Source organism: Otolemur garnettii, unplaced genomic scaffold (genome assembly GCF_000181295.1).
Source record: "Otolemur garnettii isolate 467f Iridium unplaced genomic scaffold, OtoGar3 scaffold00088, whole genome shotgun sequence".
NCBI classification, from domain to species: Eukaryota; Metazoa; Chordata; class Mammalia; order Primates; family Galagidae; genus Otolemur; species Otolemur garnettii.
In genome coordinates, this window is record NW_003852483.1 from 825,302 (window position 1) to 849,051 (window position 23,750).

Here is a 23,750-nt window from a genome sequence, read left to right on the forward strand (position 1 = left end):
CAGTAGACTGACCCTTTCCCCATTCAAGTGATGTGTGTGTGAAGCCTCTGGAAGTTAACCAAAATGAAGACACAAGGAGGGGAAGTAAAACAACTGCCTGCAAGTCCTGCATTTGTTGCTGGGATGGTCAGTTTATCCAAGTCAGTGACTCTTGAGCCCTTTCCCTAGGAAATTCACAGCAGTTCACATTCCTTCATTACTGATCAAGAAGTGTGTCCTGAGTGTGTGATTGGAGAGTTGGTTCGGAGCGTAATGATACCCCTGTTGTTTCTTCTCCGGAATGCGGGTGGTTCCTGCTGACTCTTACCCTCTGGCCTGTGGCCCTTCCCGGGTGCTCAGCTCACATGTCCTCATGTGTGGGCACTGCAGTGCATCTTTTGTGTGTCCGCTCAAATGTTTCTGGAGAGGGGTGAATATCCTTGGAGGTTGAGGGATTTACTATAACCAAGACATAGTTTTTCCTTCCATGCATGCTGAGGCGCAGGTGGGGAGGGTGTGTACTTGGAGATCAAAAACCTGATGCAGAGGCCGTTTCTCCACTTGGTGTGCTGGCGTGTCTGGGCACTAGTGCCAAGCTCCCTGTCTGACTTGTCACGTGTGGGTTTTGTTTTCTGCAGGACTGTAGGCTAGGCACAGGTCCTGCCTGCCGGGAGACAGTGGGCAGGGAGCATCAGAGCCCCCATCTTTTCCCATGTGGCTGTACCAGGGCCCACAGTGTGTGCACACACGCTGTGCTTCGCTCACACAACTGCTTAAAGAAAGTGTGTTGTTCTTTTGGATAATTAAAAGTTATATTGATTATTGGCCCGTGGGAAACAAGCTTCCTTGGGGCCCCACCTCTCTCACCTCCTTACATAGCAAACATCAGGTGATTTCTAGACCACTGCGCTGCACTGTGAAGACACTTGTGGCCCAGGACTCTCTGTGTCCAAGTCTGACTCATGTCTCATCTCCAGGCCACGTGTTATCAACCTCTCCATGCGGTGACTCAGAGACAGCAGCTCACACTCAGCACATCTAGGCGGAACTCGGCCAGCTTCCACCTCAAACTCCTTCCTTTTTTATTTTGGGAGAATTGTTATAAGTCTAGTTCACACTTTATCCTAATTACAGGAAAATAGCACTGTAAAAAGATGAAACTGCTAACAACTAGCCAGTGACTAAAAATGACTTCAGGATAAACCATGCTGCTCTACTGCTAGTAGTTCACCCAGGGGAAAGGCTGACATTTCACATTGGATGTTAAAGCTGTTGAACCACCAACCTAGTCAGGCTTAACTCAGTTCAAATGGAGCTGGAAGGAAGGGGAATGTTTTTTTGTTTTTTGTTTTTTTTTTCTCATTGACATCTTGTTACAAAAGGTTCTATTTCCTGGAAAATGTAACTTCTTAAATCCCATAGTGCAGAACTTGAATAAAAGATAGAAACTGAATTCCTTTTTGGATTATGTGATACGGGCAATAAATAATCATCAGTTACATAAACAGAGAATAGGCATACATCTCCTTAATTCAGACCTCACAGGACACAAGATAAAATATTGGCATGGTAGCGATGACAGTGTGAACACTTGATATGCACTGACATACTTAATGCTGCCACTTGGACTTCTTGTTTTCACGTGAGGGCACAGATCCCCTGTGTCAGCCCTTATGTCATATTATGCACGGTGAGAGATCTTTAATCACCGACCTGCAGAGTTGCCCAGGGAGACACCCATCTTCCAAGGGGGCAAATGTTTGGTTTACCAGGGAGGAGACCAGCTGTCTGAATGCTGTGGAAGAGAATGAGACTTACTTCCCAGTGAACGGGGCTGTCAGAGCCACTATTTTCTTCTCCACCGAGCACCTTACATGACCCTGGCCTTAAGGAAAAAGTCAATATTTCTAAAAGGTTCTCCTTACTTGGTTTTTTAAAAGATTAACTTTGGTGTTGGGTGTGTTCAGTTGGGACCAAGTAGACATTTTTTGCCACATCTATTCTATATGACATAAATATAGTCAGTTATTAGGAGTCTTTCTTTTTGGAAGTAGGTAAAGGATAATCTGTAAGCACATTTATTAATTGTTATCATTTTGTCATGTTTGATTTAGCATTCCTGCTGTGCATATTTTAAATTATTATTTGCTTTTTAACCACTTGAGATTAGAGGGCTTCATTACACCCTTTTGTTCCTTAATATTTCCGTGTATGTGGCCCAAGATCAAAGCTTCAAACTCAGGATATGTCTTTGAATAGCCATTCATATTCCAGTTTCTTTAATTGTCCCAATATTATCTTTAGATTTTTTTTTCCTGGTACAGGATTCTAATCATGTCGGTTTAGTCTCCTTTAATCTGGAACAGTTCCTTATCCTTTTGTGACACTGAAGTTTTTGATAAATACAGAGGAGTTATTGTATAGAATGTCTCTAAATCCTGATTAGATTACAGTTTTGCAGTTTCGACTAAAATAGTACTTATGTTTCTTTTTTGGGGGGGAGGGCAGAGTCTCACTTGGTCACCCTTAGTAGAGTGCCATGTAGTCATAGTTCACCGCAACCTCAAACTCTTAGGCTCAAGTGATTCTCTTATCTCAGCCTCCCAAGCAGCTGGAACTATAGGCACCCACCATAATGCCTGGCTATTTTTTAGAGACAGGGTTTCACTCTGGCTCAGGCTGGTCTTGAACCTGTGAGCTCAGACAATCCATCTACCTCAGCCTCCCAAGCACTGGGATTACAGGTGTGAGCCACTGCACCTGGCAAATAGACATGCAACTTTTTTATTATTATTATTATTATTTTTGAGACAGAGTCTCACTTTGTTGCCCTTGTTAGAGTGCTATGGCACCATAGCTCACAGCAACCTCAAACTCCTAGACTTAAGTGATTCTCTTGCCTCAGCCTTCCAAGTAGTTAGGACTACAGGTGCCCACCACAACACCTGATGATTTTTGGAGAGGAGGTCTCACTCTGGCTCAGGCTGGTCTCAAACCTGTGAGCTCAGGCAAACCACCTGCCACGGTCTCCCAAGTACTAGGATTATAGGCGTGAGACACTGCACCCAGCCTTAAAGTTTCCTTCTTACATATCACATCTGGAGATATATGATGTCAGTTTGTCTCTTATCAGGGATGCTAATTTTACTCAGTTAAAACTCATTTTCTCATTAGATATTTTTCCTTCCGTAATTAAAAGTAATTTATAGAGAAATCCTGCTAGTATTTGGATGGGACAGTATTCCACTTTACCAGAATTGTCATCTTAACACTATTGAGTGTTCCAATCTATGAATATGGTATATATTTCCATTTATTTAGTGTCTTATTTTTCTTTCTCTGCACAGTTTTTTGAGGGCTCAAGTGTAGAGGTCTTGCATGGCTTTCAAGTTTATTCCTAAGTATTTTTTTAATCATTTTCAAATGTAGAGTGCAGTGACATTAAATTAATCCCAGTTGGTCCATTATGCTTTTTCTTTTATATTTTCTATGTTTATTTTGCTGGATTTAGCTTGCTAATGTTTAGAGGCGGGTGTTGCTGCTTGATCATGAGACATATTGGTCTGTAATGTTCCGTGATGTCCTTTTAGATGTTTATACCAGAGTTATGCTGGTCTCATAAAATTAATGAAAAAGTGTCCTGTACTCCTTTATTTTCTTCAAGAGTTTGTGTAAAATTGCTCACATTTCTCACTTAAATGTTTGATAGAAAGTTGTTTCTATTATTTGGGTTGGAGTTTTAGTTGTGGCAAGATTTTTTTATTATAATTTCAAGTTTTTAAAGAGACTTAAAGCTATTCTGAGATTTCTACTTGTACTAATTTTGGTATTTTTGTGTTTTTCAAGGAATTTTTCATTTTTTTCTAAGTTGTTAGATCTTTACTGATGTATGTTCATAGTAATTTCTTATCTTTTAACATCTGTGGGATCTTTTAGTGATATTCCCTTGTGCATAGGTGACATTAATAGTATGTGTTTTCTGTCATTCTATTAAGATATTCTAGGTGTTGGTAATTATATTAACTTTTGAAGAACTGATTTTCATCTTTGATTTTTGTATTGTTTTTATTGAGTTCTGCTTTTTAGTGTTTTAATTACTTCTGGCTTAATTTGCCCCTTTTCTAACTTCTTACAGTGTAAACATCTAATTTAAGCCTTAAAAGCTATAAATTACTTTCTAATTACAATCCCTACCTGCATTCCAGAAAGTTCTGGTGCCCTATGCTTTTGTTGTTCACATTTTGTATTTTCATGTTCAATTTCAAATGCTATGTAGTTTTCCTTGCCTTTTCTTCTCTGGCCCAAGAGTTGTTCAAAAGTGTGCTATTTAATTTCCAAATATTTGAGAAGTTTTAAAATACTTCTTGTGATGGATTTCTAATTTAATTTCCTGTGGTTAGGATTTATGATTTCAGTTTTTTTAAATGGTTACCTTTGGCCAGGCATATGGTGTGTCAGGGCGAACATTCCCTGTGCATTGAGAGGTGGTTGTGTTCTGTTGCTGTTGGTCAGATGCAGATGTCCATTAGCTCAGAGTGGTAGTTAAGGTCTAGCGTCATTGATTGCTAGGGGATCGGTAGTAAAGTTCCCAATTATCAATATAATCGTGGTTTTTTCTATTTCATCCTTTAGTTCTGTCCTTTTTTTGTTTATGCGTTTTAAGCTCTGATACTAAGTACACTTTGGAGAAAGCAGTAGGCGCTGGCAGGGGCGGGCGTCGTTTGCTGAGTCTATTGGTGACAAGGCCCCCCCCCAGGAGCGCATCTTCACACACACCCCGCCCCACCAAGGCCCAAGCCAGCTCTGGGTGCGTAGACAGCCCGTGCAGATGAGGAGGATGAAATGGGGCCAGTTAACCAGGAAATGGCAAGACGTGAAAGAAAACTTCTCCGTAATCGAGTTTAGAAGACAGAGAATCCTCACTGGGAAGTTGGGATCCAAGAAAGCCCCTGTGGCAGCGCCGGACGAGACCCGAGTCCACGGGCGGGGACCAGCACGCGCGGGAGCGGCTCTGCACCTCTGGAGGTCCTCCTGCGGAGGAAGGCTGTGATTTGCAGACCTCGAACCCACAGCAAGCGGCAGCTCTAACTTGATGGGTCTCTGCACAATCCCGCGAGCGCGTGCGCAGCCTCTGCCCGGGAAGCGGGTCCTGCAGACCCAGGGAGGCTCCCCGCGCGGACTCGCTCTGCCCCCTGGCGGCCGCCGAAGAAACAGGCGCCCCCACCCGGCGGGGCTGCGTGTGCTGCGCCCTGGACCTGGAAGGTTTCTTTGTTCAAAGCTCATTGTCTCACGAGGAATTGTTGTTCTGCCTTACTTTTGTAAGAAACATTGGTTTTATGTACCAGTGAGTGTATTTTGCATGTTTTAAATTGTTAATGGAGCTAAATCCAAGAAGATTGGACTTGAAGCAATTGTGCAGCGAACTTAATTGCTTTATCTTAAACAGTCTCCATGTGAATCTTCCGCAAGTGTTTTAAATGTGAAGTTGCCGCTTGTCAAATGAATTGTTTTAGATTTAATCATGAATTCGTGGGAGCAATTTAGAGTCAGCTTTCTTTACAGGTGTCTGACAAAACGTTCTCAGTGCCAAACACCCATATATCCTTATAAGTTTTTGGCTAAGTGAGTTTTTCCTCATACAAAGCTCTGAACAGTTAAACTGATGGGCTTTCTGTAAGTTATACAGTCTTAATTGGTACTTGTAAATAGCATTAGGTCGGCTCATTATCTGGAATACTGCAAAAATTAAGGCAGCAAAGGGATTTAGAACTTGTTTTGCATTGAGTTAATTTACTTTGTAATTTCTGTAAATGATATTGTGTACAGGTTTTCTGTTCAAATATTCATTGTTGAGACTGTCAGGATTCTGTTGCCTTTGGTTTTTTGTTTGTTTGTTTGTTTGTTTGTTTTTGGAGACAGAGCCTCAAGCTGTCCCCCTGGGTAGAGTGCTGTGGCATCACAGCTCACAGCGACCTCCAACTCCTGGGCTCAAGCGAGTCTCCTGCCTCCACCTCCCAAGTAGCTGGGACTACAGGCGCCCGCCATAACGCCTGGCCGTTTTTTGGTTGCAGCCGTCATTGTTGTTTGGCAGGCCCAGGCTGGATTTGAACCCGCCACCTTAGGTGTATGTGGCTGGTGCCTTAGCCACTTGAGCCACAGGCGCCGAGCCAATTCTGTTGCCTTTGTATGCAGTGACATTACAGAAATAAAAAGGAACTCTTTGACTGAAAAAAATAAATACATTCATGTTTATTTCTTCTTGATTAACAGACCTTTTTATTTAAAAAGGATTTTTCTGGATACAGAATTTGGAGTTGACAGTTCATTTTCTCCTCTGGCCGAGAAATTAAAGCACCATTCCCTGTCCTCTTTTGTGCATTGAGTGTTTGGCTGACACCTCTTCATGTTTCCTCTTTTCTGTTTGTCCTAGATTTTTAACAGGTTTTCTGTGATGTGTGCAGGTGTGGCTTCCTTTGTATTTATCTTGCTTGGGCTTCACAGACATGGCTTGACCAATGTGTTACTTTTTTTTTTAAATCAAATTTGGAAATGTTTCGGTCATTATTTCTTTAAATTTTTCCTGACTCCTGCTGTGGCTCTTAATTGCAAGTAATTACTTTCTAACAGGTCACTGCAGAAGGAATTTTTCAGCTCTGTTAACAGTTGTAGAGAGGAGCCACCATCCCATATGTAGCCCATTGTTGATAGAAACATCTTTCATTATGTGGCTCAGGACTGAACTATCAATAGATATTTTGTTGTAGACACAGTATATTTCAGTTCCATTTAGTTCTTCTTTTTACAGCTTCCATCTCTCTTAAAATACTCACATCTCACATCTTCATTATACCTTCTTCTGTGTTTTCTTTACCAACCTTAAAGTCCTGATCTGCTGAGTCTAACATCTGAATCATCTCAGGGTTTGTTTCTCTTGAGCATGAATTATATTTTCCTGTTTCTTTGCTTGTCTGGTAATCTTATTGTATACAGCATGTGATGGTTTGTACTCTAGATTTTGCTATCTTTCTGTGAAGAGTGTTGAGTTTTAGCGTAACAGGGTATTAAGTTACTGTCAGATCACCTTAAGCCTATGGCATTTTAGCTTGTAGCTTTATTCATGTGGCTGGTTTGTTCCTTGTCCTCTTGCTCTGCCTCCTGGTAAGTTGCAGATTTCGCTTCCTCTGCTTCATTCAAGCAGGCAGCCCAGTTATTACAAGCAGGCTCTCTCACGCTAAGAACAACGGTTGTGAGACTGGGTCACTACTTTTTTAACAAAAGAAAATCCTTTGGAGGAAAAATGTTAACGTTCTACACATTAGGCAACTACGTTTGACTTTTTCAACTACATTTGAGATTTTCAAATTGCATTTCCATACGGTCGCTGCTCTGCCACTGGCAAGCATGTTTATTTCACAGACGTTGCTGAAGAAATGTATAGATGCCACATTGTGTCTTAGCCCTTTGGTCTCCAAGTGACCTATTTTATGGACTTTCTCTAGCTCTGTTACTCATCAGAGGTCCCAAACTAAGCCAGATGAAGATAAAATACTATTGTTTGGAAACAGAAAGCAGTTCTCCTTGTTTTTTTCAGAATTCCAGAGCCTGTAGGATGTCATTTTCCAGCCACTCTTGTTGATTGTTTTGACATCCTCTATCCAGAGTGGGAGGCCACAGTAATCTGCATGAAGCTGATGGCACAAGCCCCTTCTCAGCACCCATTGCCACCCGTCCTGTGGGCACCTGACCAGTGGCCAGAGAGAAGCCTCAGCCAGGGGTCCACCTTTGTCTTCCTTGACTTTTGCAGGGTAAAAGGAATCACTCACTTGTATGGGCTCACCCCAAGGGACTAAACTGAATCTCATCCCCAGGGAATCACTGATATTAATCTGACCAGCATATCTTAATGATTTTTCTGGCACAGTGGGCAAGTATCCCGAACCCAACTACAGATGGGGTGTGTCCTGCACAGACTCGGGCCAAGGTGACTTTCATTTATGTTGGTGTTTGGGGCCAGTATAATCAGCAGTTAACTTTAGATCAGAAAGAGTGAAAGAGGGGAGGCAGCTGGTATTATTAACATGTGTGCTCGCCTGTATTTAAATTACATTTACTGAACACTTGACCCAAAGAAGTAATGGCCGGAGAGCCAGAGAGAAGGGCATCCTGCTCTTACTGACACAGAAATCTCCTTATTTGGATTATTTATGGCTCCAGGTTCTTTTCTTAGAGAAAGAGATTTTCTTCAGGGGCTTAAGAAGGTCTTTGCTGTTGCAAGTGTTTAGCCTCAGCCGGTGAGAGCTCAGATAGGGGGATTTCAAGTCCTTTTGGTTAAATTGAACACAACCCAGATTTCATTTGAGGGTGGTCTAAATCCATGTAGGGTGGATTTAGGGCAGATTCCAGATTTGCTAGAAAACCTTACAAACAAAATTAGGGGCCTGAGGTGTTTAAGAGAAGCTTGTCCTAAGAGCCCCTGTACCCCGACTCCTGAAATGGCAGCCTGTTGTGTCTGCTGTAGCCCCCTGGCAGAAGATCTTGGAAAGATCTTGAACACCACTTGAAAATGCACCAGGGTAGTGACAGTGATGGATTTCACTGGAAGCCAGAGTAACAGCTTCTGCAGAAAAGAATTTAGTACAGACTCTAAGCTGAGGGCTCAGGTGAGGACTGTGCACCCTTTCCTTTAGAGAAGCTGTCTCTTTGGGGATTGGAATGATTGGATATGGCAGGAGGGAAGCAGCAGTGTCCCTCTTCTGACCTCCCATGCGTGCCGTAAACCTGTGCTGTGACACCGTGGTGGCCAGGTCGTGTCTCTTGTGTGATAAGCATGCCTGTTAACCTTTGAATTCTTGGCGAGCCAGAGGAGAATTCCTGGAGAGCCAGGCCTATTGGAGTCTCTTTCATTGCCTTTGAATGTCATTGAAAAGACATTTGTATATTGCTTTTCTCCTTTTCAAAGATTTCTCTGCCATGATTTAATGGTAGAACACACCTTCTGGAGTATCATCATTTTCATAAAAGCCTTGTTTGTACCGGGCTTTGCCACAATGTCTCTGCCGTAGTTCAAGTGTGAGATGAATAACATACTATGTTTGACATCCAGTGTGTACTCATAAACCTGTCCCCACCTATGTGTGTGCCTCAGCTTGATAACCATCCTCACCTTTAGTTACTTCTCCCCTTGTTCCATACTCCCCTAAACATGTTGAATATTTCTTAATTAATAGACTTTAGTTTCTAGAGCAGGGTTATATTTATAGAAAATCCAGAGAGTTCCTATACAGCCCCCTCCAGGCTTCCCTCACACAGTTTCCCCTATTTTTAATATCTTGAGCTACCATGGAACACTTATTACAGTGCACGAGCCAGAACTGTACGTTGTCATTAACTACGTTTATGTTGGGGGCCACTCTGTGTGTTGTACTTCCTATACGTTTTGGCCAATGTATAGGGGCACAGGTCCACCCTCAATATCACTTCCCTAAAAGTCCTCGGTGCTCCTTGTGGGCCTCTCTCCCTACCCCAACACTCCTGGCACCCAGTGGACTTTTCACTGCCTTCATCACTTTGCCTCAATCACATGGTTGGAATCCTATGGTCTGCAGCCTTTTCAGATTGTCTCTCTTCACCCAGTAATATTCATTTGAGCTTCCTCCGTATCTTTTCATGTCTTCATAGTTCCTTTCTTTTTAGTACTGAATAATATTCTAGTGTGTGGAGGAAGCACAATTTGTTTATACACTCACTTACCAAAAGAGACTTTGGTTGTGATTATGAATGAAGTTGCCGTAAACATTTACATGCAGGTTTTTTGTGTGTACTGAAGTTTTCAACTCATTTGGATAATCCCCCCTAACAAAATTGCCAGATTATAAAATGCTGGATTTAAGAGAATCATTCTGTGGGCCCCCCCAGTGCACTTACAGACCCTGTGTGTTCCCAGGGACGACTACCATGAGGACGGCTTCTGCCAGCCCTACCGTGGGATCGCCTGCGCACGCTTCATCGGGAACCGCACCATTTACGTGGACTCGCTCCAGATGCAGGGGGAGATCGAAAACCGAATCACAGGTAGGAGGCACACGCCTTTCCCTCTCCTCACCAGGCAGCGAGCACGTTCAGCACCTGTTGCATGCAGTCGGTGGCCACTGTGTGTTCCAAGAGTTATTGGCACGGACAGCAGGTCCTTCCATTGAGCTTACAATAGAAAATCAGAGAACTTTTCAGAAGCAGTTAGAGTTGCTAACATTCGCCCTGAAACGTTTCCAGCTTATATGTTGAATTTAGTGAGTGCAAGTTGCTCAGAATATACTTCTGCACTTTTTAATTTGGCCAAACATGTTGGTCCACAGCACTGTCCTCACTGTGTCCTGGGCCAGCCACCCAGCTCACTCTTGCTTGACTTCTCCTCATCCTGCATTTCCTCTTGTACCCCCCGAGCCATGTTTGGTCCAAAGGTACATAGGCTGACCGCACCTGTTCAGGAGGGAGGGTTGCTGGTCATGGTGGTAGGGGTCACTGCTGTGAATGCAGACAACAAAGCCAGGTCTTCAGGTATCTGGTTCAGGATCTAAGGAATGTGGCAGGTCCTTTAGGATTCTCATAGACATATATACATATGTATACATATATACATCTTCTCTCCTGACCCCATATGGATCAAGAAAAATCTTGTGCAGATGGCAGGTGCCAGAACCCCAGTTTAATCAGATTTTCTACATAGTATCTCTTGACCAGGGCCACCCATCAGTTTCTCTGATGATGTCTGATGCTAGGACTCCCAGGAGAGTCTGTGGAGGCAGAGGGTGGGTAGAAAGGGACAAGAATGAGGACCCGAGGTGGAAACTCAACTGGTGTCATTGACATGCCCGGCTAACATCAGGTCACCCTCAGACCACCGGGTATAAAGTCATGGTCACAGAAGGGCTTGTGTGGCTTGTGCTGGCACAAAGGGACAGAGACAGGGGTCCGGTGGGAAGTGGAGAGGCAGACATGAGACACAGAGGAACTCGGGGGTGCCATCCTGGTCCACTGGGGGATGGTTTTGAAAATAGTGGTAGCTCTCACCACAAAAGCCTTTTATGCCATTTAAAGCAGAATTTCTCAGATGTTTTTGACCGCAGCATGCAGTGAAAAGTAGACTTTGCCTTGTGCCTTACTTTACACATGTGTGCACTTCACAGACCAACGTGGGTTGTGTATGAGGAACAACTTCATGCAAGCTGAGCACTCCGAGTTTTCTCTTTAGTTGTATTTTATGAAAGAGAAGGGTTAGTTATCCCCCTAATGCACTCTGACACCCTCTCGCGGCAGTTGTCAGCTGTGGGGTCATGACCCCTTTGTTCCATTTGTAACAATGAGGTAATCAGGAAGGTTGAGAACCTCTGCTATAGCTTATTCTGTCTTTTAAATTGCTAACCCAGATCAAATCGATGCCCCACTAATTGGCAAGCACTGATTCAAGGCACAAGACTGTCCCTCAGTGATTTTTTTTTTTTTTTGGCCGGGGCTGGGTTTGAACCGCCACCTCCGGCATATGGGGCCAGCGCCCTACCCACAGGTGCCACCCTCTTCAGGAGTGTTTTTAAGGGATCAAACAACTCAGTTATCAAAGCAGCTTTTTATAGCAATTTTAGAGAAAATTTAGAATAAGGGTTCTCTAGATCTGTGGTTTTTTGAAAACAGTAAATTTGAAGTTGCTCCCAACTTACTGACCTGGGGTTTGGAAATAAGAATAGTCAAGATGGCATAGGTTGTGTTGTTTTTTTGAGAGCAGGTGTAGATGAACACAAGCACTTGAGCTGTCACATTTCCTTGGTGCTTAGAAATCTGCTTTCAGAAATAAGCCCTGGAGTGATACGTTCTGAGCGGGGGAAGGAGGAGAAATCCTCTGAAGTCCACCTGTGACATGCTGCCAGTTGCTTAGCCCAGGAGAAGTGACAGGTGTAGCCTTCTTACACTTTCCCTGCCTCGAGGTCATTTTTGACGGCCCTCCCCATAATGGCCAAATTCCTAATGATGGTACTGAACTGGGCTCAAACCTCAGTACTTCTACCAAATCCCAATATCTGGTATCTGCTCCCGAATTTTAATATCAGCCACAAGGAACCTGGAGTACTGAGGACAATGTGAAGGGCATGGTGGTGTCCAGCACTGAGCAGAGCAATCTCTGCCACTCTCGGTCATTGGCACAGCCTGTTGCCAGACCCCTGCTGACCGGCTGACTGGCCAGCCCTGGGCCATTGGCATCACAGCCACTTTATAGGTTCCGTTGGGACTTTCACCTCCCAGTGTGTGGTCTCACATCGCTCTACAAGTAAAGGAGCAGGCCTGGAGGGGCCTGAGCAACTGCCACAGGGCAAACAGCCATGGCTGGGGTGGGGCCATGGAAATGGGACAGGAGTTTTTTAAGGGATCAAACAACCCAGATATCGAGGCAGCTTTTTATAGCCATTTTAGAGAAAATTTAGAATAGGTGTTCTCTAGGTCTGTGGCTTTTTTAAAACAATAAATTCAAATTTATTTTGAAAACTAGGCACTGGCATGGGGCTTTCTGGCTGGTCCCGTGGGCTAAGCTCCCCCTGTGGGTTTCTCCCAGTTAGAGCTCAGGCTCAGCAGCATGTTGGCTAATGGGTGTCTCTTAATCAGCCACCCAGGATCAGTTGCTCTAAGCCAGTTTTTCTCAAGTAGAGGTGGGGCACCTGCACAGCGCCAGCACATGCCTCCTTTAGAGCCCTGTGGTGGCCAGTTCTTTGCCTCTGGCCCTCCCCCTGCAGCAAAAGTCCCCCCACCCCCAGCCAACTGGAGCTAGGGCCTTCCAATTGCTTCTTGATTTGTATCGTGGCTCTGCCACCTCCACATCCCCTCCCCCCACCCCCCACAGCTGCATCTCCTAGAGCAGCCTATTCCCTCTTCCCAGGCAGACCTGGGGCTGGGAAGGCCAGGCTCATGCCCCCTCTGGTCCTGTGCTTTCCATTCAGGTAGGTCCTTAGAAAATGGCCTTTGGCTCTGAAATCTAACTTTCCTGTCCTGGAAGAAGCATCTTAGCTGAGTGAGATCTTAGGCCTAGTTTTCCTTCTTGTTCTGCTTCTGATGTTTGTAAGTGAAGCCCTTAGGACCAGGGACTTCTGTGTCTGCTGCAAATCAGAGCAGACACATGCACTGGGGCCTACTCCCACGTGGAGGGTGGGTGCAGGGCAGGGTGTCAGGGCTCAGGGTGGGTGGTGGAGTGAGCAGTGGGGCCCCAGGGTGCAGATTAGGGGTTGGGACCGCTGGGGTAGGGGCATAGGTGGGGCATGGGGCTTAGGGGTAGGAGCCTGGCAGGGTCACCACTAACCGTTTTGCCACCTCCGCAGCGGCCTTCACCATGATTGGCACCTCCACGCACCTGTCGGACCAGTGCTCGCAGTTCGCCATCCCGTCCTTCTGCCACTTCGTGTTCCCACTGTGCGACGCGCGCTCCCGTGCGCCCAAGCCGCGCGAGCTGTGCCGCGACGAGTGTGAAGTGCTGGAGAGCGACCTGTGCCGCCGGGAGTACAGCATCGCGCGCTCCGACCCGCTCATCCTCATGCGGCTGCAGCTGCCCAAGTGCGAGGCGCTGCCCCTGCCCGAGAGCCCCGACGCGGCCAACTGCATGCGCATCGGCATCCCGGCGGAGAGGCTGGGCCACTGTGAGTCCCGGGGACGGATCATGGGCGTGGGTAACTGCGGGGGAGCCCCTGCCAGCAGCAGAGCAGCCCAGGCCTCCCTAGGGCACTGGGACCGGGCTGTACTTTAGAGCTGGGGATTTGGAGGCCAGAGCTCCAGGCTGCCCTCAGGCTGGGCCCATGTCTGTTTTTGAGGCTGAAGTGGAGTCATTCCCCTTCCCTGAGCCTGGGCGTACACTTCTCTGAAATGGGAGGGAGGGTGCTTTCTGCCATAAGAGTCTGTTGGGGGCATTAGAGGACGCCTGCCCTCTGCCCTCTTCCACCTTGCCTGAGGCCGCTCCCATGCTTTGGGAAAGTGCAGGCCAGCTGATCCTACCCTAGACCTCCGCCCCAAGCAGTCCCCAGAAATGGGTAAGCTCCTTAGCCCTGCCTGTGTTGGAGACAGGCGGAGATGATCCATGTCTACCCTGGTGGAAGCTCAAGAAGGACTTTAGTTACCTTCCCCTTGAGGCAAGGAAATATGGAAGGTCCCCCGCCTTTCCAGGCACCCTTCCTGGGGTCCCTGCAACATGGCAAGGGTGGAGGCACATAATCCTGAGCCTGGAGCCTGGGGTCTGCAAAGGACAGAGGACCCTCTTCCCACTGTGCTTCCTGCTGCAGCAGAGTGGCTTTTGCTCTCTGGAGCCTCAGTGAACCCCATAGGGGAGCCTGGCAGGGAGGGTCATCTCAGCAGGTGGGTGGAAGGCACAGGACAGGTCCTTGGGCTGACTTCTCCAAGGAGAACCTTTGGCTCTTGTTGCTGAGTATGTTAGGGTCTGTGCCCCCCATGAGGGGTGGGACCCAGGAAAGAAGCCAGCTTCCTCTGAGGCTCTGGGCTATAGTTAGCTTCCTTGGCTAGTTTGGGAGCTCCATGAGTGGGTGGGGCTCCAGCCCACTGCGTGGGTCCTAACCCTGGCTGTAGGGTGCACTTAACTTACTGTGACTGTGGGCAAATTGTTTAAGCTCCTGTGTCCTCACATTCCACAGAGATACTAACAGTACTAAGTGGGTGGAGCTGCTATGAATATTAAATGAGTTATTATTTAGTAAGGTCTTAGAACAGTACCATTCAGTAAATGCTGTGTAAATATTCAACAGGTGCACACCCAGCTCTGGGCTTCTCTGTGGAGAGGGGCTGGTGTGTGTTGTCCTCATATTCCTGAGCAAGCTGCCCCTGAAGTTGAGGGCCAGGCCAGGGAGTCTGCCCTTCCTGCCTGCACAGTCCGATTTTGCTCCGAGAGCAAGTGATCCCGAGGGTGGGGTTGACACTCTATGTTGGTGGGTGGGGGGAATGGGTGCCTGGCCGGTCCCAGAGGTAGTTTCAGGGCTGTGAAATAACCTCTGACAAGTTTTCTCCCCTGATTGATGCCCCCTCCTTTCATTTGCGGGCTTGGGACTTTATTAAAGTTATTATTTCTCATAATGCTGCTTTTCTTGGAAGCTAGGTGAAATCCTTTGGTCTTTTGCAAATTCTAGTTTGGGCACACTCAGGCAAAGTGATTTTCCTGGCTGAAGTAGTTGAAGGAGGGTGAAGCCTCTGTGCCCCTGAGGCTTCCTAACGCGCCTTCCTCTCTCAGACCACCAGTGCTACAACGGCTCGGGCGCGGATTACAGAGGCACGGCCAGCACCACCAAGTCAGGGCACCAGTGCCAGCCATGGGCCCTACAGCACCCGCACAGCCACCACCTGTCCAGTGCGGACTTCCCTGAGCTCGGAGGGGGTCACGCCTACTGCCGGAACCCTGGAGGCCAGATGGAAGGGCCCTGGTGCTTTACGCAGAATAAAAACGTACGCATGGAACTGTGTGACGTACCCTCGTGTAGTATGTATTCTCTCTCTTTTTTTTTGAAGTGTTGACTGTTGCGTGAACCTTGGGATGAGCACACTCTGTCCTGACTGGGGGCTTGGCCGCCTCGGTACCGGGGGGCTACAACCCCCATATTAGCAGCATGATCATTTGTTTTAAATAAAGCTGTTGCTGGTCATTATAGGATGTTTTAAAATACAGAAATGGCTGGTGAATAAGTTGTAGCTTACCCAGTTTCACCACCCAGTGGTGACTACCGTTTGTATGTTGAACCCTCCGTCAGTCCTTTTCGGGTGTGTGGGTCTGGGATGTTCACTTGGGCATTTTGTTTCTCTGTTAAATTGTTGTGCAGCATTTCCTAGTAGTAGGAAAAAGGCTGTCCCTCCCGCCTCAGCGTTGAAGCTTTTCGCTGCGGTGGATTTGGTGGAGTGAGGTGAAAACAAAATTCACTTCCCTCACTCGTTCCTCACAAGTGTGTCTGTTGCACCAGCATGTACCAACTGGCTGACACTGTCAGTGGCCATGATCCCAGTGTCAGTGGCTATGATCACAGAGGTGGGATGGCCAAGACTTGTCTGGGAACTGGCAGCAGTGGCTGAATGAGGGTGTGACACTGACTAGCGATCAGCTGTGGAGCAAGTCCAGGCTCCCTGCTGCCTGGAGACCTCTCTCTGGGGCGCAGGCCCCATATGCTTCCACCCTGCAGTGGAGGGAGTAAAAACTGGTATTAATTACCTTCCGGAAGTGTCATTTGGCAGCTCCAAACGTGGTATTGTCTTTGGCTCAGCAGTTCACACACAGATCTTTAAGAATGTGTGTTCATTACAGAAACAGATTTTAAGATTGCAAATATCAGTAAAATTAAAATCTAATATATCAGTTAAATTAAAGTCTAATCAGTCTGGAAGGCTCCAGCCCTTTAAAACTGTTTCCTGCAAGAAAGGACTTGGGTCCAAGGTGCCCTGTAAGGAAAATAAGCAGGTTACAGAACAAGAGCTGTGCCAGGGCTGCTTTTTTGTTTAACGTTTTGTTTTGTTTCTGGTAAAAAGAAACAAAGTGAGTGGAAGTCTGTGCGTACATAGGTGACCTGAATTTTCATGGGTGAAGTATTGGAAAGATATCCAGCAAACTGATAGCAGGGCCTTCCCTAGACTTACAGAAGTGTTTAAATATAAGGCACTTTTTACAGTGAGTCTGTATTACTTTTGTAATTAAGTATAAAACATAAAGAAAAAAACCCCATTTTTTCAGACCTGGCAATTTCTAGAATCTTGTATTATTTGCACCTATAGGGCAGAAACACAGAGATACGTGTTGCATAAATACATGTGGAAGCTAAATACAAAACAAATCTATTGCTGATCAGTAAGGTGTTGGATCAGTTAGTTGAAGTGGGCCTGACCGTGGAATAGCTACATCTGCCACAGAATGCACAGATCTTTCTGTTCTGACATGAAATGATATCCAAGATATTTTATTATGGCGTAAAACCCAGAGCAGAACAGGATGATATGATTCTCTTTAGAGTGAAGTCTATTTAAAATTCTGTTTTTAAAAACCATGTGAAACTACTGTTTCTATGTGTAAAAATAGTTGGAATATCAGTTGCTCCATGTGGTTCAACCTAAAATACACATAAAAAAGTAGGTGACCACCAACCTATTAACAACTAACACTTTGAGGAAAAGGAATATGCACATTATGAAGTCTGCATTTCTGTAATACTACAATCTTTCCCCAGCAAGCATTGGTAATTTTAAATAGACAATAATAAAGCAAATAGCCATGCAAACGTGTGACCAGTGCTCACATCTCTGACCTTCGTGTCAGGGGCATGGAATCTCCCCTAATCCTAATAATGGAAAGTGAACCAGAGTCCCCGCTGCCCCAAAACCTTTCCAGAACATCTGCCGGGGGAGCTCTTTCAGAAAGAGGATCTCCTGGTGGTGGTGGGAGGGAGAGTGAGTTTGTAGTTTTGATTTGATCTTATTTCAGGGAGAATAGGGGTGGGGCAAGACTGGGTTTAGACAACTGAGTGTTCATTTTTAGAAATGAATTAAGCTTCTGGACACTCCACAGACCAGAAAACACTCATTCATTTCCAGCCTTCTTCGTAGGGCCATCTAAGCCAGATGTAGTCATTTTCAGGGTTAAGGGGAAGCCCTAGGGATGTGGGTGAGTGACCCTCCAGAAAACTAACTCACCTTCTGCCACATCTGGAAGATGGGGCAGCCTCCTTAATGGTGTAGCCTTCTCCATTGAGGTGCCCAGGGCTGGGGTAGGCGGGCAGCCCTTAGAACGCAGGCGCCCACTGTTGCTCCCAGCCTCTCTGCCTTGCTATGATTCTCCATAAGCCCTGCAGAGGGAGACAGTGCACCACTTCTGGCTGGGCCAGCAGGGCCTGCATTGTGGCAGGAGGCCTGCACTGTGCCTCTTGTTCAAGAATTCTAGCGTCAGCATTGCGTATGTATTGGGACAGACTCCTGAACTACCAGGGCTCTTTTAAAAGGAGAAAGATTTATACAATCTGAAGGCAAGCGAGAGTATGCCAGTGTTCTCTTAAACACATTTTTAATTATTATCCTAAAAAAATATGTAACCATTATACAAAAATGGGGAGGGGGTATTAAAATGTTGAATAAGGAAAGGATCATTTCTAATCCCGATACAAATTTTGTTCACCAAGGACAAGGGTATCCAATGTATTTCATTGACTTGTCAGTAGTTGAGGGGACCTTCATAAAAATAAAATAGGGTAGAGTTCCTTGGGCTGGGTTTCACGAGTATGCTGCAGGGCATGCATTTTGTGGGTGTGCATTGCTTTGTGGGGGGCGATGTACAGTTTTGTCCCTTTGTATAATTTATTGACTTATCCACTTGCAGTTAGATATTTTGGCTGGAGGTGGGAGATGGAAAGGAGCGTGTCATCTGAAAAATCATGGACGCCTTTATTGCTCACAGGTCCCCGAGACAGCAGCAAGATGGGGATTCTGTACATCCTGGTTCCAAGCATCGCAATTCCATTGGTCATTGCTTGCCTTTTCTTCTTGGTCTGCATGTGCCGGAATAAGCAGAAGGCTTCTGCGTCCACACCACAGCGTCGGCAGCTGATGGCCTCGCCCAGCCAGGACATGGAAATGCCTCTCATTGGCCAACACAAACAGGTCTCCCTGCTTCTGCATTCTAACGAGGTCGCTCTTCCAGGCTTAACCTTGGTTTTAATCCCAGGGATTGGTTGCTTGTGACATTAGCTTCTTAATTTACTCAGCACGTAACATTCTTTTAAACTATACTCCACTTTGCTGTTTATTATCTAAACCCTGTCAAGACACACATGTCCTTCAACCATAATGATAAGAGAGCTGGAAATTTACCTCCCCCAAGTCAGTGGGCTGGCTTCCCTTCTAAGTAGACTGTGTTTCTCTGCTGGGCCTCAGTGAATTGGCCTCCCTGTTCACGTGCCTCAGCTGTGCCCACAGGACACACAAGAAAAAGAGAGTTCAAATTGTCCCCATAATTTGAGATTCATATGGCATTTTAAAGAGACTAGGAGCTGATTTCTGGTCAGTTTTTTGGCAAGTTGGGTCTGCTTTGTTTGGCTTTTCAAGGAAGGATGAATACCAGTTTCCGAATGGGAGCAAGAGGGACAGGCCACCCCTACTCTGCGTGCTCCTAGAGGGCAGTGGGGGATGTGTGCCATGGCCTCTCTGGCTGCAGTGGAACGGCCATACACTCAGGCTGGGCTGTGAGATAACACATTCCCCCTGGCTGGGAGGGGCCCTCCCTGGCACTTAGAGGAATCTGACTCATTTGGCTTTTCAGCAAGGAGGCCATGGGGGTTTTCTGTGGGCATGACCTGGCCAGTGAGGAGGATGCAGAACCCCTGGGCATGCATGGAGGTCCAGGAGCCCCCAGGAAGGATGAGGGCCAGCCACACAGAAGGAGCAGGCATGGAGGCTGAAGGCAGTTGCAGGGTTTGGGGCATCTGCATCACCTGAGGGTGCTTCTGCCAAAAAAGGCATTTGACTCTAATCCCGGAAGCTGAGACAGACCCTTGAAGGGAACCTCTGTAGACAAACTAGCCTGGGATCTAAATAAGACAAAATCATGAAAGACAAAAAGTCATGGAAAGTGACATCTCCCTGTGGTGTGGCAGCACAAATGGGGAGGTGGAGGGAGCACAGCCAGGCGAGTCCAGGGGTGACTCTGGTGTGCAGGCTGGGCCAGGATATGTGTTTGCAAGTGGGAAGGAGAGATGGGGGGTGGTAGGACAGGTAGGTACATGAGTGAGAAGGGAGTCTGCAGCAGTATCTTTGGTGGGACTTAATTTGTAGCCTTCGGGACCAATTAAAGTTTCAGACCCGGCAGCCGTGGCATCCAAGTCACATTTGAGACTAATCAGAGACCCATGTGCCAGGCAGGCTGAGCCCAAGGTGGGCAGGACCTGTGGGTCTCCTGCAAGGTGCCTGTGATAGTCTTTCTTCCTTCTGAGCTCCCCACTAGCTGCCCTGCGCCTTCTTCCAGGGTTGCAGTGATAGCAGTGTTTCATGTGGAGCATTTCTTTTTGGCAGGCCAAACTCAAAGAGATCAGCCTGTCGACAGTGAGGTTCATGGAGGAGCTGGGAGAGGACCGCTTTGGGAAGGTCTACAAAGGCCACCTATTTGGGCCCACCCCCGGGGAGCAGACCCAGGCTGTTGCCATCAAAACGCTGAAGGACAAAGCAGAGGGGCCTCTCCGGGAGGAGTTCCGACATGAGGCCATGCTGCGGGCGCGGCTGCAGCACCCCAACATCGTCTGCCTGTTGGGCGTGGTGACCAAGGACCAGCCCCTGAGCATGGTCTTCAGCTACTGCCCACACGGTGACCTCCACGAGTTCCTGGTCATGCGGTCCCCACACTCGGACGTGGGCAGCACTGATGACGATCGCACAGTGAAGTCTGCCCTGGAGCCCCCCGACTTTGTGCATGTCGTGGCGCAGATTGCAGCGGGGATGGAGTACCTGTCCAGCCACCATGTGGTCCACAAGGACCTGGCCACTCGCAACGTGCTCGTGTACGATAAGCTGAGCGTGAAGATCTCAGACTTGGGCCTCTTCCGGGAGGTGTACTCTGCCGATTACTACAAGCTGATGGGGAACTCGCTGCTGCCCATCCGCTGGATGTCCCCTGAGGCGATCATGTATGGCAAGTTTTCCGTGGACTCAGACATCTGGTCCTACGGCGTGGTCCTGTGGGAGGTCTTCAGCTATGGCCTGCAGCCCTACTGCGGGTGCTCCAACCAGGATGTGGTGGAGATGATCCGCGGCCGGCAGGTGCTGCCCTGCCCAGACGACTGCCCTGCCTGGGTGTACGCCCTCATGGTTGAGTGCTGGAATGAGTTCCCCAGCCGGCGGCCCCGCTTCAAGGACATCCACAGCAGGCTCCGCGCGTGGGGCAACCTCTCCAACTACACCAGCTCAGCGCAGACCTCAGGAGCCAGCAACACTACGCAGACCAGCTCCCTGAGCACCAGCCCTGTGAGCAATGTGAGCAATGCCCGCTACGCAGGGCCCAAGCAGAAGGCCCAGCCCTTTCCACAGCCCCCGTTCATCCCCATGAAGGGCCAGGTCAGGCCTCTGGTGCCCCCACCCCAGCTCTACATCCCCGTCAATGGCTACCAGCCAGTGCCAGCCTACGGGGCCTACCTGCCCAACTTCTACCCCGTCCAGATCCCAATGCAGATGGCCCCACAGCAGGTACCTCCTCAGATGGTTCCCAAGCCCAGCTCACACCATAGTGGCAGTGGCTCCACCAGCACGGGCTATGTCACTACTGCCCCCTCTAACACGTCTGTGGCGGATAGGGCAGCCCTCCTCTCGGAGGGTACGGAGGACGCACAGAATGTCCCAGAAGATGTGTCCCAGAGTCCTGTACAGGAGGCAGAGGAGGAAGAGGAGGGCTCTGTCCCAGAGACCGAGCTATTGGGAGACAATGACACCCTGCAGGTGGATGAAGCTCAAGTCCAGCTGGAAGCCTGAGGGGTGGGAGGGCTAGGGCTGGAGGGAGAAGCCCCACAGTGACTGTGTGGGGTTGTCAGCCGCCTTGAAAAGACGTAAGACCCAGTAGTGATCGGAGCTCTCTGGTTTGTAGCCTCAGTGGTGTGAAACCCTGCTCCTCTCTACCCTTGGACACATGGAGTTGCCACTGCCTAGGAGTTCTGGGCCTGGCCAGGGGCCCAGCAACACAACATCCTTGGACACTGGACACACAGTGACCTCTGACAGCACCTGCATTTATCCTGGTGGTAGTTGGTAGCGACCAGCAAATGCTTTGCAAAAAAATGGGTGGCACCTTCACTTCATAAATATGGAGTGAGTATTTTGAAACTTTGGGAACACAAGCCTGCAAGAGGCAGCCAGGAGGCACCTGGGGTTTCCAGGCCTGTTGGTTTGGGGATCTTGGGGTCTGCTGCCCTCCCCCCGCCCCCTGCTGGGAATATTCTCCCTAAGTAGCCAAAGATAAGGGGTGGGGGAAGGGGAATGGAGCCTGCTTCCCACTGCCCACTGGGTCCCCTGACAGACAAGGGGCCCTGAAATGGGAGCTTTCCTTATTACAATGAAACGTGCCTTTAAACAAACCGACACAATTTTGTATTTTTGTGAAATGGTTTTAATTATACTGCATGTGTATTTTGTCCACTTTTCTGGAATTTGAGGGAAAGTGTTTTTTGGGTTTGGAATGTTCAAAGGAAGCAATATTGTACAGAATACAGTATTGTTATTTTTTTTTTAAGAATCATGTACAGACCTTAAATGTAATTTATATGTTTTTAATATGCCATGACTTAGTAATTTAACTGTTCATATTGTCCATGCTGGGACACCGTCTGATTGGCTTTTGGGGCGTTTATCTGGTTCCACGTGGGCAAGGTCCTTTCATTTCAGAGCCCCTGTCACTCGCAGGCCTGTGTCCTGCATATGTCCTCGGTCCCATCTGTAAACTCCACAGTTGGTGTATCCAATAAAGCGGAACAGCACGTTTGCTCAACTCTCTTGCAGGTTGCAGGGACCCTGGGCGGGAGGCACTGCAGGGCACAAGGTGCTGGGATGGTGCTCCTCCTGCCCAAGCCCTTCCAGCGGGACTGGGGGCTTGCCGAGGACCAGGGCTCCATGCTAACATGGGTATGCATTGGCAGGCAGATGATGGAAATAGTTCGTTGGCTTTTCTCTGTTAAGGTCGTGAGAGCGTATCAATTGCAGATGATGTGAAGGTGTCCATAGTGTCATTCCTGCCCCTCCTGAGGTCCCAGAGCCCCTGGCATTTTATACCTGGAGCCTGGCACTTCCTGGGCTCCTAGAGCAGGGCTGTGGGCCAGGGAGGGGTAGTAGAAGGGCCTCCACCAACTGCCCAGGGCTGCCTGCACACCCACCCCCACCCCCTGCTGACCCCCGTGTGGCCAGATGTGCCAAAGATGGGCTTGTGGTATAATTGGTTTTGAGGAGACATGAGAACTCAGGTGGGCAGAAACCCACCTGTAACAGCAAGTCCCCTCACTTGGAGTAGATCCCACATGCTAGGTTACCAAACTGACCACATCATTCTAAGCCTGAGGTTGTCCTATTGTGGGGAGAAGTCATCCTGCCCTAACCTATCTCTAGGTTTGTGGCTAAGGTGCTTCTAACAAAAGACAGATAAACACGTTGATTTAACATAAATTTTACATGACACTGGAACCTTCAGAAATGACCCCGAGAAGCAGAAGCAGGGAGACCTGTGTGTCTTCATGCTATGTTTGGTGATGAGTGGACAGGAGTGTGCAAGTGTGATTGGACAAGGGAGTCTGACCCAACAGCAGCCGAGTGGGGGACTCAGCCAGGCCTATTCAGGTTCTTCTTTGTGTCCCTCTGCCTCTAGAGATAAGGACATTCCACTCCCCTGGGTACAGACAGGGCCTCTCTGGAGTGAGGGTTTCATGACCTGCCTCCAAGGTGCAGGGTGGGAGAGGCAGAGGGACCTCCCTGCAGCCGTAATTTCCTCTAGTGCCATGTCATGGAGTGTTCTTTCCAGGGCCCCATCCCCGTTGTCTCCTGGCTTTCACATACTGCTACTCACGGATGTTCAGTGTGTGTCCCCAAATCAGGATGGATCCCTCCAGAGGCAGTGATGTGATTGGGGTGAGGACTTGAAGCCCCTCCTGGCCGGGGTTGCCTGGATTGCATATTAAAGGAACACAGGCTACATGGGGTTACTTCTCTTTTCCACAGACCTGAAAGAGGACCTTAGTTCTGTCTCTGATTTG

General features: G+C 47.8%; 1 protein-coding gene across 2 annotated transcripts in view; it reads left to right on the forward strand.

Moving 5' to 3' along the window:
* Positions 1-22,292, forward strand: part of ROR2 (receptor tyrosine kinase like orphan receptor 2) — a 198,995-nt gene extending 176,703 nt beyond the window's left edge. The window contains exons 5-9 of one of the 2 annotated variants that reach the window (XM_012808353.1): positions 9,923-10,050; positions 13,335-13,649; positions 15,242-15,487; positions 18,434-18,636; positions 20,044-22,292. In XM_012808353.1, coding sequence (XP_012663807.1) covers positions 9,923-10,050; positions 13,335-13,649; positions 15,242-15,487; positions 18,434-18,636; positions 20,044-21,489 — 2,338 coding nt within the window. In that variant the 3' untranslated portion in view covers positions 21,490-22,292. Of the gene's footprint in view, positions 1-9,922; positions 10,051-13,334; positions 13,650-15,241; positions 15,488-18,433; positions 18,738-20,043 lie in introns of those variants that run through there. The other variant, XM_023516253.1, reaches the window with a different exon arrangement.
* Positions 22,293-23,750: the final 1,458 nt, after the last annotated feature.